Here is an 18,171-nt window from a genome sequence, read left to right as displayed (position 1 = left end):
CTTATTTACTTAGCTACATATCCAGTCCTGTTTTCAATTGTTTATTTTTAGATAGGGCCTCACTTCTTGCTCAGGTGCCTGAGTGAGTATTTGTGTTAGGTTTCCTATATAACTAGAGTAACAAATGTGCATCACTGAATCCAGCTTTTATGAGAAGAGGGGAAGAGAGGGCCTTGTAAACTTTTCTGCATCGACTGGCCTCAAACCACAATCTTCCCAATCTCAGCATCTCAAGTAGCTAGGATTACAGGCATGAGCCACCAGGACTTGGCTTGCAAACCATTTTTGAAGTTTACATCCTTCAGTCTCTATCCAGTCTTCTAATCAGGATACCCTTCACAATCAGGAAAATATGGCAGCTGTCCCACATTGTCACATGCTGTATGAGCCAAATACATAAAAGGGGATTTCTCATTGTTATAACATTAACTAGATAGTCAACTTCTCAATAACATCTTGGCAAGTGGCTCTTAAAATTCACAGATTTGGTCACATAACAGTGTAGGCTCAAAGTCAAACTTATATAGGGTCAGTACAAGTCATAATCACAAATAAAAGATTTAATGGAGGAATAGATATAAGCCAAGCACCAGTGGCTCAAGCCCATAATCCTAGCTACTTAGAAGGCAAATATCTGAAGATTGCAGTTCAAAGGCAGCCCGGGCAAGAAATTCCATAACCCTCCTATCTCTAATTAAACACCATAAAAACTGGAAATGAAGCTGTAGCTCAAGTAGTAGAGCAAAAAACTGAGAGAGACTATTCAGGTCCTGAGTTCAAGCTCCAGGACTGGCACACACACACACACACACACACACACACACACACACACACACACACACACACACACACGATAAAAAATAAGAAGATGTCAAGTATGATTTCTGAACTGACAGATTGAAGCCTCCATCAATCTGCTCCTGCATAAATGCAATGACAAATATTATTTAAATTCATTTTCCTACAAATCTGAGGAGCATTTATTCAATAGAAACTACAAGATGAGAAGAATTGTTCATAACTTGAGCTACGGTTCTCCATATCCACAACTCCAAAGTACTATGTACAGAAACTCTGTAATCATGTAAAACCAAATAATGGGAAGATAATGCAGTCAAGACATAACCGTCAAACTGCTGAAAGTCAAATTAAGCAGCGAATCTTGTAGGTAGCAAAAAATAAATAATTTGTTACATACAAGGGGTCCTCAATAAGCTTAGCAGGTGACTTCTCATCAGAAACCATGAACTCCAACAAGCCATAGGCTGGTCCCCTCACAGTACTGAAAATAAACAAATCATCAATCAAGCATTCTATGTTTGAATCAAGTTATTCCTAGATAAAGAAAAACATAACTCATCACTAACCAATCAGTCCCTCAAGAAATCCTAAAGAGAATGCTCTAGACTTATTTAAAAGAGCTTTAGAAACTAACACAAATGCCTATCACTGAGAAACTACCAAGTGGGAAAACAGAGAAACAAAAAAAAAATCAATATTCAGAATATATGAAGAACTCCAGACTCTTATCCAAAATATGAATAGAATGCCAAACTCATTACAAAAAGATAAGTAATTCAATTTAAAATGAGCAGGAGATGTGATTACAGATTTCTCCAAGATAAGCAAATGTACAGCAAGCACAAGAAAAGATGCTCAACCCCATTAGTCATCAGCAAGATGCAAATCAAAACCACATTGTGGTATCACTTCACACCCACTAGATGTCTTTTTTAACCAAAAACAGACAATAGTGAATGTTAGTGAAGGTGTGGCAATGGAAGAAACTTTGCACAGTCCTGGTGGGAATGGGAAAATAGGGCAGCTACTTTGGAAAAGTTTGGCAGCAATTCAAAATGTTATCATATGATTCAGTTACTATATGACCCAACAAATCTAGGTATATACCCCAGTGAAATGGTAATGTATGCCAACACAAAAACTTGTATAAGCTACAAAGTAGAAACAGCCCAAGTACCTATCAATAAATGGATAAAATGCAATGTTTCCACACAATAAAATATTATTTAGACATTAAAAATATTGATACATACTGCAATGTAAATTAACCTTGAAAACATCTTGTCAAATAAAAGAAGTCAGACTCCATGTTGCATACATCCATTTGTATGACATGTCCAAAGCAAGCAAATTCATACAAAGAAAGCACATTGCTAGTTTCTTAAAGGCTGGTAAATAAGGAGTTAGAGTTTTTCTAATTAGCATGCTTTTCTTTAGGGATGAATGTATTCTAATATTAGTAATGATAGTTGCATGAATTTTTAAATGTACTAAGCACCATGAAGTAGACACTAGATGAATGAATATTACAGTATATGAGTTGAATCTTGAAAAGCTCTTTTAACAAAATGATAACTTTCAGAGTTTTTCACATACTTGAACTTATAAAATGACCAAGAAACTTTCATTAGAAAATATTAATTACTCTTTGTGGACAGAAGAGAGAATGATTTAATGTGTTGTAATGATTAATAATGGCTAAAGTCTACCAATTGCTTTTGGTGTCTTGGTAGGCACTGTACTGTATAATGTAGATGCTTCAAAATTGATCAAGAATAACCCTATTTCTCAGAGTTTGCTATAAAAAAAAAGCAGCAGTATTAATTAAAATAATAAAAACTGGGCTTGGAAGGTGGCTCAGTGGTAGAGTGCTTGCCTTGCATACATGAGGCCCTGGGTTCGATTCCTCATCACCACATAAGCAGAAAAAGCCAGAAGTGGTATTGTGGCTCAAGTGGTAGACTGGTAGCCATGAGCTGAAGAGCTGAGGGACAGCGCCCAGACCCAGAGTTCAGGCCCCATGACCAACAAAATAAATTAAGAAATAAGTAATAAAAACCTAGATGCCATTTACATGTTGAACAATACCAAATATTCCATTAATCTATGACATCATACTCAATATTTAATAAATGAAAGCTATAAGCAGGCAGGTTATACAGCTCCTTTTGTGAGTTGTAATATATGCAAATATTTTTTGAGCACTGTGGACCCTACAATGAAGATTAATTCACTGAATCTTCATCATAAGGCTATTGAGGAAATGGGAAGCAAAGAGATATTTAAGCACCACATCTGGGTCAGCAAAATTCAAAGTGGCAGCCTTAAAACTTTCGTCATTTGACTGCTTATATAACTGAATGTTACACCCTTCCACCAGCGCATAATGAACCCTTGTGTACAGCATGTGTAAAAGTGCTATGTAAAACGCATGGACTTGGACAAGGGTGAGGACAGATTTTTTTTTTTAAACTGGTCGTCAACATAGGTAGTAAAGTTTTTCTACTCTAGTCTTTTAACTTTCTAAGATAAATTTTTTGACTTTACACAAATAGAAGAGAACCAAAATCATATATTTCTATTTTTACTACTGTTTCCAACTAATATAGGATAAAAGATTTCATGTATATCGAGACAATTTAATTGGGCATATGTGGATCTACCTACTTAGAGGGCTGAAATTGCTAGGATCCCAGTTCCAGGCTTTTGGATGGAAAATCTTTATGAGACCACTTTTTTTTTTTTTTTTTGCTATTTCAGGTAATTGAACTCAGGGCCTGGGCACTGTCCCTGAGCTTCTTTTGCTCAAATCTAGCTCTCTACCACTTAAGCCACAGCACCACTTCAGGTTTTTTCTGTTTATATGGTACTAAGGATTCTAACCCAGGGCTTTATGCATGCTAGGCAAGCACTCTACCACTAAACCACATTCCTAAGCCTCTAAAACCCCTTTTTAATGAAGAGCAGATGCAAAAGTGTGTAACTATTGTTGTAGCTACCAAGAAAACTAACCAGCAAATCAGGCCCAGGTTCATCATGGGACAGGAAGCATGATCCTTTCTCAAACATATCAAGCAAAAATGAGGCCTGAGGAATGGATCAGTGGTAAAAAGTGTCTGTTTAGCAAGTTCAAAATGAGCTTGCACTAGTGCCCACAAAAGGAAAGACATTTTAATGCAAATAGGACACTGAAACAAACAAAGTTATGCCATCTTTGGGAATTCATATTGTTATTTATCTTAGCAAAAATTTCATAGTTCACACCAATTTTACCTTGAATATATCTGCACTGTTGGAGTTAAACAGCTGGTGTTTTCCTGATCCAAGGATAATGGGACCCAAATATCTTGTTCCTCCATAGACATAAAGGGATACTGTTGCTGTGGTGCCTGCACTCTCAAGATCCCCAGTGATAATGGTCACCTTCCAGTCTCCATCTGCAAGGGAAAAAGTAAGTAGTAATGGAAGAAAGCCTCAGTAATAGAAAATGCAGATATCTACCCTGTCAGCTTGGTTAGGAAATGAATAGTTTGTGGAATCAAGAAGTACTAAAATAATTGCTTTTTATGAACCTTCTCTTTGGAGGCTAGCATGTGGAAAAGTTGGGGGAACAGTATACCATTTTAATTATAAAGCACATAGGAGTGAGCTCTTGAGAAACAAAGATATTACATGCAAATCAGCTGAGTTGCAAACATTTAGAAGCTGGTGTTCAGCTGACAGGATTAGGTATTGCTGTCCAACCTGTAAGGTGGACAGACAGATATGTTTTAATAGCCTGATGTTAGAGTATTGTTTACCCCAGGGGACAGGCCTGTCAGTGTGGGGTTAGTGACAGTTTGGTGAATCTAGCAGAAGAATGGTAAAAATGTAAGAGATGTAAAAAGAAGGAAAAAAGAGCTAAAATTTTTTTTCATGAAAAAATGCTGAATTCTTCTAGAGTTGAAATGAACCAAGTCAGGGGGACATGCTATACAAGATAAATAGAATCTTGCAGAAGGGTGAAGAGAGAGCACATTGGAAATAGAGAAAGACAACGCTTTGTATAAGCAGAATAAATAAATGCATTTCCTGCCAGAAGCCTAGGAAGATTGGACAAACAGAGCATGACAGAAAGCATTTTTTAAAACAATCTATGCATATGATTGGTTAAGTTGGGAAGATAAAGTGAGATCATATTTGTTTTAGCATTTGGTGTGCTTTGAGAGAAACCCTTGCAGCAAGAACTTTCCCCTCCCCCCTGCAATGGACCACTGTCATACAACCAAGCCTTACCTGTATCCTACAGGCCTCTCTACTAGAACTCTATGTAGGACTTGCTTCTCTGCCTGTCACACACTACCCCTGAATGCAGTAGCAATTTGAAGACACTTTTACTGTTATTTTCAGATGCTCTATAAACACCTACTGCCATGTACATAATTTTTACATTTCCAAAATATGGTTAAAATCCATCACCATCATGAACAGTTGAGTCCTCAGTAAGTTCTCTACTCAGAAGTCATCTTTCCTCTTAATATGTCAATTCTACTCCTTTCTGTCATCATACATCCATAAAGATCATCATTTGTTTGTTGCTTGCTTTTTTTTCTAATAGGACTAGGTTTTGAACTCAGGGCTATTAGTTGAGCCGTGCCACCAGGCCTTTTGGCTTTAGTTATTTTTCAGATAGAGTCTCATGCTGTTGTTTTTTAATTTTCTTTTGTTAGCCTTTGTAATGAGATCTTCCTTCTTGAGTAGGTGGGAATACAAGTATGCACCAACATGACCAGTTTATTGATTAAAAATTTTTCTCCTAGGTTAATCCCAAACTTTGATCTTGCCCAGCTCTACCTCCTAAGTACCTGAGTTTATAGGCATGAGACACTACAACAATAGGCCTTTCAAAGTTCCCTACCCAGTTTCATTAAAAAACACACATCAAAGAAATTTTGCATGAAACTTTGGTACCAAAACTCAGAAGGAGTTATAGAACCCAAAGGAGTGACCTCCACTACTTCTACCTCCTAGCCACTTTACTTTAAGGAAGTTGGATTCCTGTGGAAAAAGAGGAATCATGAAATTTTCAAACTATGATCTCATCGAGACTCTTATAATGATATTCATTCTTACAGGAAACCTCACACCTGTGATTTGATGCATAATTCAAACAAAGAATCTCTTCCCTCTTTTTTAGGTCTCCTTTCCTCCCTCATCCTTATCTCCTTCTCTGCAATTCTGGCCAGCCCTGGGATTATCTTCTGCAATCATGGGAGGAGAGAGTCTTGAGCTTGCATATAGGCTTGGATGTCTTGTTCACTAAAATAGAGCTGAGTCACAAAGAGCCAGATCACTGATTCACCTCATACTTCTGTGTTCCTCCTCTTGTAATTAGACTGTCACCATTACATAGCCTTTAGTGCAGGAATAACTAAAGAAACCTTTCAACCATCACTTTGGCTGATCTCTGATTTCTAAGCATATTTTTCTTTTTGGAAACTGGAAAATGTCTGTTTCCATAATTTTTATAATATATTAAAAAATCAGACCACTTGCCCCCTTTAAGAATTCTTGTTTATATGTGTGTGTGTGAGTGTGTGTGTGTATGTGTGTGTGTATGTGTGAAAATTGAATTAAGTAAACTGAGGGGATGGGTAGGGTTGGGAGAGGACAATGAAAGGGGTGACACTGATCAAGATGCACTGTACTCACAAACTGACATGTTAAATTTCAGTCACTCTGCACAATTACTTGAAGATAATAAAAATATAATTTAAAGCATAGAAATAAAAATAAAAAAGAATGTCTCACTATCCATAATAATAAAAATAATTAAGAATATTTGTAGCTGAGTATAGTGACAAATACTTGGACTCCCAGTACTCAGAAGTCTAAGGTAGTAGAATCTCCACAAGGACAGCCTGGCCTACTCCAAGAGAGATCTTGTCTCAAATAAATAAAATAACATTCAGACAGTAACATAGAAAAACATTCTAGTTCTATATTTAAATAAAAATTCCACTATCCTATAAAAACAGTCTATTTATAACAGAGCTAAAAATATGTGTGCAGCTTATTTTACTACTTATTTATGTCTCAAAACTACTTTTTTCTGGTAACTTCTAATATTAAACCTTCACACACCAAAAGAGAGAAAGAGAAAGAGAGAGAATAGTTCAAATACTTTATCCATGCAAGCTTCTATTGCTTGTTTTTTCTCTGTCCAAACAGCTACTATCTATTCAGGCCCAAGACCTCACATAAAAAAATACTGTTGTCTCTAAATCTCTTCAGAAAATTACAGCTCTCAAAGGAAGAAAGAAAAATTCCTTGTAATTGATTTTTAAACATTTATCTACATTTAGCAGTGTTCTGAAAAGGTTTTTTAAAGTTAGTTGGTTATGCAATGAGCCAATCTACCATAGCCTGCCCCGTTTCATTCCTTATGTATTGGCTCTCAAGCCTAACTTGAGACTGTGGCAGTAGCTTCATTTAAACAGATCTTTCTGCAGAAAAAATGGATATTTTTTCCTTAAACATTATATCCTAGGAGGTTTATTTTTCTTTTCTGTTAATATTAATTTAAAGCTGGGTGCCGATGGCTCACACCTGTAATCTGAAGAGGCTGAGATCTGAGGATTGTGTTTCAAAGCCAACCCAGGCAGGAAAGTCTGTGAGACTCTTATCTCCAATTAACCACCATAAAACCAGAAGTGGCACTGTGGCTCAAACGCTAGAGTACTCACCTTGAGCAGGGACAGACAGAGCCTGGACCCCAGAGTTGAAGCCCCATGACTGACATCATCATCATCATCATCATCATTATCATAATTACTAGTTATTATTATTATTATTATTATTAAAAGATAGTCTATATATACTCTCTGATCTCTAAATGTCTCATAATAAATTTGTATTTCTTTTCCATAATGTAGAAAAGCTGAATAGGAACTTTTGCTTTTATAATGAAAAGTAGGTGCTCTGCCATTTCCATTGTCATGGAGCAAAGTGCAATCAGTGTTAAGTGTAATTCAGCCAGGAAATCCTAAATGCCAGTGCATATTGTTATATCAACATGAGACTTTCATTAAAATATGTGGATCAGCTGACTTATCAGCTGGTATTAAATGTTCATATTATGCACAAGTAGTGTGTTGGTTATTCAAAAAGAACTCAGAGAGACTATGTGAGTTCTATACCAAATCAGACTTTACACAGTTGAGACATCCCACCTATTACCAAGATTATTAACAATTCAGGAGCAGGACAAGGACAAGCATTCTTCCTTTGAAATGATCATAGACTAGGGCTAGACAACCTATGGGTCTTTGGGCTTAGCTTGTAACTTGTTTTTGTAATTCAAATTTTATTGGAACAAAGCTATACTCATTTGCTTATGTTTTGCTTGCATGGGTTTTCTCATGCTATCACAGCCAAGTTAAGAGATGCAACAAAGACTACAAACAGCTATAATAGTAATGGGATTAGGAGGCTGAAACCTGGAGGATCATGGTTCAAAGCCATCCCAGGTAGAAATGTCTGTGAAACACTATCTCCAATCAACTAATAAAAAGCCAAGCAGTAGGCTTGCTGAAGTTGAAGAACCAGCTTAGCAAGCAAGTTGAGTAACTCCCTATATTCAAACCTGAGTGCCACCAAAAAAAAAACAAAACAAAAAAAAACAAAACAAACAGAAAAATCATGTAGTACATACAAAGCCTAAAATGCTTATGATCCAGCCTATAAATTTGCTGACCCATCCCTCAGACCACCCACACACCTCAAAATAGGCCCTTTACTATGCATTAAAACATGGGCTGTTCAGATTCTGTATATAGGATTTATGTAATGGAAGCAGAGGTTTAATGCTATTGATCTTTCCAGTTCACATAACAATCTCTAGCCATGCCCCTATCAAACCATAAATGCTAGGTTTATTACCACAGGCAACCTGACATACCAGTCTCATTCTTCAGTGACAGGATGCATTATTCAAAACCATCCTCACTGATATCCCAACTCCACTTGCTCTTTTGCAAGATGGCCATTTTACTAGTGTATGAAGAAGTGAAATCTATTCCCCCTTTTGAAGACTCTGGGCTGCCCTTGCTCAATGCAATACAGCAGAAATGACTTCTCATTCTCTGAGGTCAAGTATGTCTGGGTTTGTTAGAACTCTTACTCTTGAGCATTTCTTCCTGACAAAAATGGACAGATGAGGAGACTGGGAAATTATATTATTTTTAATAAATATTAACATGGCCAGCCTCAAAAGTGGAAATCAGGAAGTAAATTGAAAAGTAGCTACCATACCTTTTAGAAGCTAAATAACAGGAACTTGGAGGCCTAAGAGGTTATATCTAAGTCAGCATTCTCTTTAGAAACTATAAAAAGATGCAAACTATGAATAAAGACAGAAAACTAAGAATCATATGTAGGAAAAGGAAGACCTATCAGTCACCAATTGTCCCTGTGCTTTGGATCCTAACACATCACCATATTTTAGAACAATAAACAGCACCCAATTTGGCCACCTAGAGCCATTCTGTGATGGTTGAGCTTGCTAGAGGACATGACCAGGTATTGCTCCTAGCTTAGAAAGTATAAAGACTACAGATCAGAGCCTCTATTTTCAGTCCTTAATTTCCATTCCCTGTGTAGGAAGGGAACTGGTTCTCTTCTCCATTTCTTCCAATCTGCTGTTACAATAACATAAATCCTTGCTAAACCTTTTTACGTTGTGAGACTCCCTTTTTGTGAGATGCCCAGAAATGCTTTTCATGAGTGAACCTCTAAGGGAAAATTTTATTCATCCTCAGTGACAATCCTGGACCCCAGCAACCAAGCTGTGAAGAATCCTGGCACATGGAAAATCCCTGTATATTGTCAGACCATCAACCAGCAATATTGAGAAAGCAGGTGGGAAGCCTGGCCACACACTTCTCTGTCCACAACTGTGGCACTACCCCCACTAAAACCACAGGAGAGGATCCAAGCAAGAGTTCCCTATAAATTGAATCAACCCACTAAAAAGTGAAAGATCATATCAAAGTATTATGTGGACCCATTAAGTTTGAGGGTAAGTCCCTGAATAGCTGTTGATAATTCAACTAGCTGCTGGGAAAGCATTTTGCTAGTAAGGATCCACTCTTCTCTTTTTATGAATAACATTAGCAATTTTGTCACAAGATCTGAATATTAGCACATGTGCACTAAATTCCCTCTTTCATGTGCCCCAAGTAAATGAGAAACCATTTTTCTTAAGTGTTTTCTTTCTCTCATCGGATGTTGTTGAATTTCAGCATGGTACTAGTGAGTTATGTTGATACCTGTAGCTACTGGAAGTTCTACAAATCCTTTCTTAAGTTCTTCACATTGTACCTGCATCTTACTCTGTGCATTCCACTGCAGGGATTACATGCATTTGCCTTGCTCAGAAAATTAACCCTGTTGTTAGTTACAAAAACACCTGTGTCTGGAAACATTTTTAGTTACTTGGAAACAACCCTCTGACTACCCAGAGAAGGATGCAAATAAAGCTCTTATTGTGTGATTGTTAGTTTGATGTGTGTATAGTTAGTACAATTTGGTACAATTTTGTATAGTTAGAACAGTTTGGTAATTATATAGTTTAGTAATTGTATTGTTTGGTGCTTACCTTAAGATGCCACAAATCTAAGGAAAACTACAGAACAGCCATGCTTTACTCCACTCATAGACAGAAGGCATGGTCCTGTGAGGCTCTCTACAGAGTGGGATGCTGGAAGATGCACTGAAAGTGAAGAGCCCCGGTGGGCTTCTGCATATGGCAACATGCTCCTCCTAATTACAATCAGGAGTGCAGCCTGAGAAGTATCATTGTGCATAAATGTTTGTTTGGTGGTGGCTAGTGAAGCTGAGTGCTTCAGTGAGAAAGATGAAGAACTTGGGAAAGGAAGACCAGAAAGTTAGGCAGACCCATCTTAAAGAAGCCTTTCAAGGGTCCCCCAGACTTCAAGTAATGAATCCATCACACTCTGTGAGAGAGGTCAAGATAGATATTCCCCATCATATCCATGACAATATTTTGACGTTACTTCCAGATTAGTGTGCCTGTCAAATGTTTATTCTAGCTTGTTGCTTGTTTGTTTTATTGAGACAGGGTCTCTTGCCATGTAGCACAGACTGGCCTGGAAAGCTGGAACAGCAAATATGTGTGCTACCATATCTGCTCTAGTCCTTTTCATAGCACTGACGCACACTGCTCAGTTATCCATCACAAAGCAGTTCCTGCCCCTCTGCAGTCTCCTTCCACACAGTGACCTGCCTTGTAACATCCTCCTAACATCCAGATGGGTGCCTTTCTATCTCTAGGATTTTGCACCTCAAGTTTGCATGTACAGTTGAAATGTCATCTCCTCTAAAAAGCGTGTACAAACATCCTTCCTATAACTAGAACCAACCACCTACTCAAGTTGGACTCTTACAAACTTCTACCTTTAGTCATGCAAATAAGCTCCTCTATAGATCAGAGACTGGGCTTACCCCACCCTTCTTCCCCATCCAGATAACATAAACATTTCAGACAGCAAGTTCTGGCCTTAAAAAAATAAAAAGGTTTCCCCACCTCCAGTGCCTAGTACCAGAGACACACAACAGCTCAAGAAATCAGTGAAGATTTTGTGTCCCTCCTGTCAGACTAATAATAGATGCTGGCAGGGATGTGGCCAAAAGGGAATGCTATTACATTGTTGGCAGGAATGTATACTGGTTCAACCACTCTGGAAAGCAATATTGAGGTTCCTTAAAAGACTAAATACAGCCAGGCACCAGTGGCTCATGCCTATAATCCTAGCTACTCAGGAGCTGAGATATGAGGATCATGGTTCCAAGCCAGTCCTGGCAGGAAAAGCCATGAAACTCATCTCCAATAAACCACAAGAAAACTGAAAGTGACACTGTGGCTCAAGTGGTAGAGCACTAGCCTTGAGCTGAAGAGCTGAAAAACAGCGCTCAGGCCAGTGTTCAAGCCCTATGACCGACAAAAAAAAAAAAAAAAACTAAACATAGAACTCATCTAAGATCAAGCAATCCCACTTCTGGACTTTTACCCAAATGATCCACGAACCAAGCCACACTAAAGCTACCAGCACAACTATGTTCACTGCAACATTATTTACCATAGCTAAGATATAGAACCAACCCAGATGCCCCTCAGTAGATGAATGTATCAAGAAAATGTGGTATATATACACAATTGAATGCTATGCTTCCATCAGAAATTGTGGCATATATACCCAATGGAATTCTATGCTTCCATCAGAAAGAATGAAGTTACCCCATTCATAAGGAACTGGAAAGAATTGGAAAAAAATCATATTAAGTGAAGTAAGCCAGACACAAAGAAACAGACTCCATGGTTTCCCTCATTTGTAACAATTAATGTATGTCTAGGATAGTCCTAGCAGAGGATCACAAAAGCTCAAGAGCTATATTCATATGACCATATAAGATGATGCTAATCGAAATGAATTCTAAGATATGGAAATAAAAGTGGGTTTTTAATGTTGTTTTTAATGTACTGTATGAAGTTCTTTCTTTTTTTCCTTTGGCTTATCCCCTGTAGTCACTGTTTTTTATTCTGGTACCTTGTGTTTTGTACATACATTTATCTGATTTGGGGAAGGGAAGGAAAATAACAAAATGGTGAAACAAAGGACAAATGATGAACAAATGCAACAGTGATACTCACAAGAGTTAGCTTGGAAATGAACACTACAACCAGAGGTCCAAAGGGGAAGGAAAGTGGAAGAAAAACAAGGGAGCAGTTAACAATGTTCAACAAGAGATGTACTCATTACCTTGTGTAACTGTAACCCCTCTGTACATCACCTTTACAACAAAATTTAATTTAATAATAATAAAAAATCAGTGAAGATTTACAAAGAACATTAAGGGGTCTGTTAAGAAGTATTTTGAATGACACAGGCTACCTTATAAGGAAGAACAGTCAAGACCTGACTGAGATCTTCAGCACAACATATAACTACCTCATAATTAACAAAAACTAGGTCTTTCACATGATGTGTCATCAGTGTCCTTTTCTATAAAAAGGACAAGGACATCATTTGCCTCATAATCAGTCTTATTATTAGCACAAATATAATGGAAACAATATTGGCCTTGTATTACCACATTTTGAAAGGCATGTAAATACATTTCAGGGAGATTTAGCAAGGACTGTAAACATAGATTTTAATTTATTCTATTTTGAAATAATTTTATCTCCATATTATTCTATGTATCTAACCTCACAAGTCTTTCAAAATATAACCTTATAAGAGGATCATAGGATTTTTAAAAAAAATAAGTACTTTATAAATATTTTTTAATTTTTTCAAGAGACAAATAGCATTAATCTTATTATCCATGTAAAGCAATGGAGAAATTATATGCTGCTGCGGATGGGAGTAATAAATTTGACAATGAATTAGAAATGATCATGCTTCCATGAAGAGAAAGATGACCCATATTACAGGGATCAGAGAACACCACAATGGGTGACAGAGGCAGCAACAAGTTATGTCTGCTTCAGCCCAGGTGTGCACATACTGGGACCACTGCTGAGTGTTCAAGACCACAGTACATTGTGACACAGTGAAAAATGTAAAGCTAACAAATATTGAGCACCTAAGATGTAGCAGGCTCATTCAAGGTACTCTGTGCATGTTATTAACTAATCCTCACGTAACCCTCAGAGTTTCTAGTACTGTCTACCACTCATAGGAGAGTGAGGCACAGAGATTCCCCAAGCTGAGCACTGTTAACCAGGAAACCCAGTAGTTTCCCGGTCACTGTTGAAGTAGGATACTTGGTCTTAACTCAGTTTACCATGTAACACCTGCTTGCTTAGTGTTTTCCACTCCTTTTCATATGTTGCTCCTTGCTAGAGAGGATAGCATATACATACCAAACTCATGCCCAGTATTCCAGGTTCCCAAGGACCTCCCTCAATCTGGATTCCAATGTCTCAGAAATGACCTTTCTGACTTTACCTTATCTCAAGTTTATCTTTCCTACTGGATGCCAAACCTCCTGCATGTGTCTCCTCTTTGGTCACCAATATTTTCTTGATCTTCCTGCAAATATTTGCTATGTGTGCCCCCAAACTCATATGCAGCCTACTTTCAGCACTATATTGCTATGTGTTGGTCATTAGAATAACAATGTATAATCTTCAACCTATTTAGGAGCTAAGTGTTGGGGTACTCATATTCACATGACCTATCCAATTCTACCACTAGAGTTACCTTCTGCTGTGTAACAAAACATCCTAAAATGATATTACTTCAAACAGAAATGTGTTTTACCAATGAACCTGCAGAGTAGCAAGGTCTGGCAAGGACGGTCTTCTTTGACCTACAGTTTCAACTGAGACTGTTCAGCTATACACAGGACAAGCTGCTTCCAGTCTCATGACTGGCCAGGTAGGGTAGCTGCTGTCTGTATTCAGGATGATAGCTTTGGGTACTACTCCATGCCAACATCTCCATGTGGTCTGGGTTTCTTCAGAGGATGGGGTTAGGTTCCCAGGAGCAATATTTGTAGAGACCCAGCCAGGCATAGTATCACCTTTATGTGACCCACTATAATTCCTGATACACTGTGACCATGAGGGGAAGGAGGGGGGCAATACTAAAGGTTGTATTCATAGCCTCATGCTTATCAGGCAAGCACTTCACCACTTGAGCCCTAGCCTGATTAGTTCCATCTTTTGATAGAGAATGGTCAAGATCCTGAAGAAGTACATAAGATAGAAAGTGTTGTTGCAGTTATGGACATATAAACAATACTCAGTCTACCTCACAGGTATTCAGCAGCTTTTGGAGATGTCTTCGCCAATCCTTGAACATTGGATGATGTCAAGAGACATCCCTCCCTTCTCTCTCTCTCTCTTTTTCTCCCCTGTGTGTGTGTTTGAAAGAGAGAAAGAGAGAGAGAAATGTGTATATAATTAGTATCAAGTAGGTAGAAAGCGAGTATATTGTAAATACCCTGTGAAATCTATAAGGTTAACCAAAAAACAAACCAACCAAAACAACCAAAAATTATCCAGGCTAAAATGTCAACAGTCCTAAAGTTGAGAAACCTTGCCTTTGATTCATTCTGACAGAGTAATTCTATTTTGTTCCATATCATATCATCTTTCTGTGAATTATCTGTAAATGCAAATTGGCTGAGGAGTAGCTGTCCATGGCAACGCTTCTGCATGTCTATGCATATTCTGAAGATGCTGAAAGATCGGTGTTATAGTTACGATGTCAAACCCATCCATCCTGTTACTATGTTGAATTATGCTATCTGAAACAAGAAAACCTATGTACCAATGTTCTAGAATTGATGTAGTATAAATGAGTATCCAAACACTAGCTATTTAACATTAGGAGAAAACAAAGCTAAAGCCAAGCTGGGGCTTAGAAAAGACCATATTATCCGCCAGGCAACTCAGCTCCAAACAGCCAACTCGAAGACACAGCAAACAGCTTGGCTCCTGCTAAGAATTCCTTAAGCATCCCTTTCTCCCCTTTTGATTCCAACTTGTTTTCACATTAGCTTTTTTCCCCATGGACCCCGTTGGACGTCATTAACCTAGTTTCAAGCATGCATGTTGAAACTGATGAGACAATCCTGGAAGCTGTTTCTCTGGCTCTTGGCTTCACACATTTTGGACATTGACCCCATACTTTCCCAGGTTCCAGGTATCCACATGGGGTATATTCCTAAGAGGGAAACAAGACTGATGCAACAGGAAGAAGACTCAAAACAAAGGAGGTCAGGCAGTCATCTGGCCATTATCCATATATCTATAGCAAACTATGAACTTAAAGGGGCAATCCAAAGCCATCTACATTTGATTTGGAATGCATGATGTTAGTTTAGGATATTTATGCTCTGAATTATGTTTAGCTGAGACTAATCACTAAATTCAACTTTTTTTCCTTGAGCAGATACCATTTGAGTAGAGAAGCTAGCCATGCACTGATGGGCAAACAGAATGGAGAGTAAAAAGAAAATATTTTAATAATCTTTACCACAGATAATCCATCAAATTACTACTAATCCTACTACAAAGAGTTTTCATTGCCTTAAATATTTGGGTTAGTGTTGTAAGAATGTTAAAGTTCCTTAGGTCAGATCCCTGAGAATGAGTACAACACAGTTTCGCATCATGGTGAAAAGCCAAACTCCAGCACTGGTTTTCCATACACACTTCTTAACTTCACACAAGGTTTTCATGCTCCTCATTCCTGGAATGGTATTTTTAAACCCTCTCACTATATAACACAGTTCAATGTGGATAAATTATAAAAGAATCTCAAGCATCCAGCCTCAAGAAAGAAAGAAAAATCCCCTACTGCCAAAACAATAATAACCATAAAATGGACTATTAGCAGAAATAGAGTTGTAAGCTTTCAGCAAACCAGAAGGCTGGGATTGTCCTTGTCAACAATGCTAAGACTCTTGGCTTGGAGAAGAGGAAGCTGGGGCCACAAGGTAAGCCACAGGGGCTGGACCTTTAGCCAAAGTTTAGGATCCAAGTAAATTATAGCAAAGGAAGCTTAGCAAAAATGCAATCTCTCTACAGGAATGCTACAGAAATAAAAGGTTCATCAGAAAAACAGCAAATATTAAAAACATCATTGCACTTGAGCAGGAAAAATGTAGAAGGTCAAAGATCTAAAAATCTAGTCCAATAGGACAATTAAATAAAGACAACCACATAGAACATGAATATATACACATACCATCAATGATCCAAGTCTGAAGGAGTTCCTTTAACATAAAAATAATACAGACTAGAAAGACTAAAAACAGCTATACAGACAAACTAGTTGAACTAGTTGCGTTCAACTTCTGAATCTTGTGTTTGCCATTTGTGTTATTGTAGGAAAGCTGGAGAAAAAACTCATCCTTTAGTTTCATTGCCTGTCAAATGGAATGGTAATACTGCTTATAGTCTAGAATTATTATCAGAAAATTATTTAGTGAAACCACTTAGAATATAAAATTAGTATTCTCTTCAACATTGTACCCAAGACCTAGTAGATATTAGGAATATGATGGCTTGGGAGGGAGAGAGGAAAAGATGGAGGGAGGGAATAAGAAAAAGAATTAGTGTTAGAGTAAATTAGACTTTGCTGGAAAACCACGCATACTTCAGGGCACAAAGAACAACAAATGGTTTATTGCCAGCAAAGATACTGGCAAGACCCTTTCCCACAAGACAGAAGTACCTGCTATTGTCTTAGGTGGCCTTTTATAGCCTCTAAGGTTTGGGGGAACTTGCTGCCTTATATGGTTATTGCTGCCCCAAAGGAGTGCTCTCTCAGGTAAAGGGGTAGAGGCTAATCATTTACTGCCTTTACTAAATGGGTCTAATATTGCCCAGAGAAAGAGCATACTAAGATATGAGAGGAGGCTATTGGGCTAACAATTAGCGTTGAGGCTGGGCATTAATTAGTCACTCCCTAGCTACTTGCCAGGCAAATTTGGGGAAACTGTGGTTCAAGGCCAGTCTGGGAAAAAAAATGTTTGCAAGGTCTCATCTCTATTACTAAAAGTGGGATGTGGTGACTTGCACTTGTCATTCCAGCTGTGCAGGAAGGTTAAACAGAAGGATCATGGTCCAGTCTGGCTTGTTCAAAAAGCAAGACCACCTGTCCCCTAGGGCAGAGTAAAAGACCCTGAGTTCATACCCAGCACCAAAAAATATAGCATTTAAATTTATTATAGAATATACATTTATTTGATTCAATAAGTGGGCTTAGCATAGGGGCAAGACACAAGGGCAGCATGCAAAAGGCTTCACTTCAATTCAGTGTTGCATAGCACAATATTGATGCACAGTCAAGTTCAGTCTAACTCAGCAGTCTAACTCGGTAATGCAGTTAGTTCTTCTACAAAATATGGATATATATATTTAGAGTTGTACGTTGTCAAAGTTAGGAAATGCATCTTAGATGATCATAGGAATTTAGCATGGTTAGGCACTAGTAATGATTCACAACTGTACTTGGTGTTAATATCATAAAATTAAAATGAACTTGCTAATTCTTTTCCCTTCCACTCTTATGCTGAATAGCATTGTGGTCCTCTTTCTCTCCATTGTGATTCACAGAAAAAATGGTCTACATAAACATGCTTCTGGTATCTTCAAAGCCTTCACATCAAGATTGCTTTCAGCACTCTTTACCATGCTTCATGGACTCAGCCTTCATGGGCTCTGCAACTTAACTTTCTATGGCACAACTTAGCTCAGCTGCATAACTCCAAAACTCAAAATGTATTTCCAGAATTACATGCCAAGAAATATTAAAAATTATATTCTTCAGAATTTGAAAGCATAATAAA

General features: G+C 37.8%; 1 protein-coding gene across 9 annotated transcripts in view; it reads right to left on the bottom strand.

The window, feature by feature from the left end:
- The window catches only part of Rp1 (RP1 axonemal microtubule associated), a 338,377-nt gene that overhangs the window by 98,479 nt on the left and 221,727 nt on the right, over positions 1-18,171 (bottom strand). For 7 of the 9 annotated variants that reach the window (XM_069990725.1, XM_069990729.1, XM_069990726.1 and 4 more), the window contains one exon: positions 4,075-4,238. The exons of 1 other annotated variant lie outside the window; for it this stretch is intronic. In XM_069990725.1, the coding sequence (XP_069846826.1) occupies positions 4,075-4,238 (164 nt within the window). Of the gene's footprint in view, positions 1-4,074; positions 4,239-14,621; positions 14,725-18,171 lie in introns of those variants that run through there. One more of the 9 variants, XM_069990734.1, reaches the window with a different exon arrangement.

This window comes from Dipodomys merriami, unplaced genomic scaffold (assembly GCF_024711535.1).
Source record: "Dipodomys merriami isolate MVZ:Mamm:240054 unplaced genomic scaffold, mDipMer1.0.p SCAF_4, whole genome shotgun sequence".
NCBI classification, from domain to species: Eukaryota; Metazoa; Chordata; class Mammalia; order Rodentia; family Heteromyidae; genus Dipodomys; species Dipodomys merriami.
Note: the sequence above shows the minus strand (reverse complement) of the source record. Positions and strands in the feature narration are given on the sequence as shown.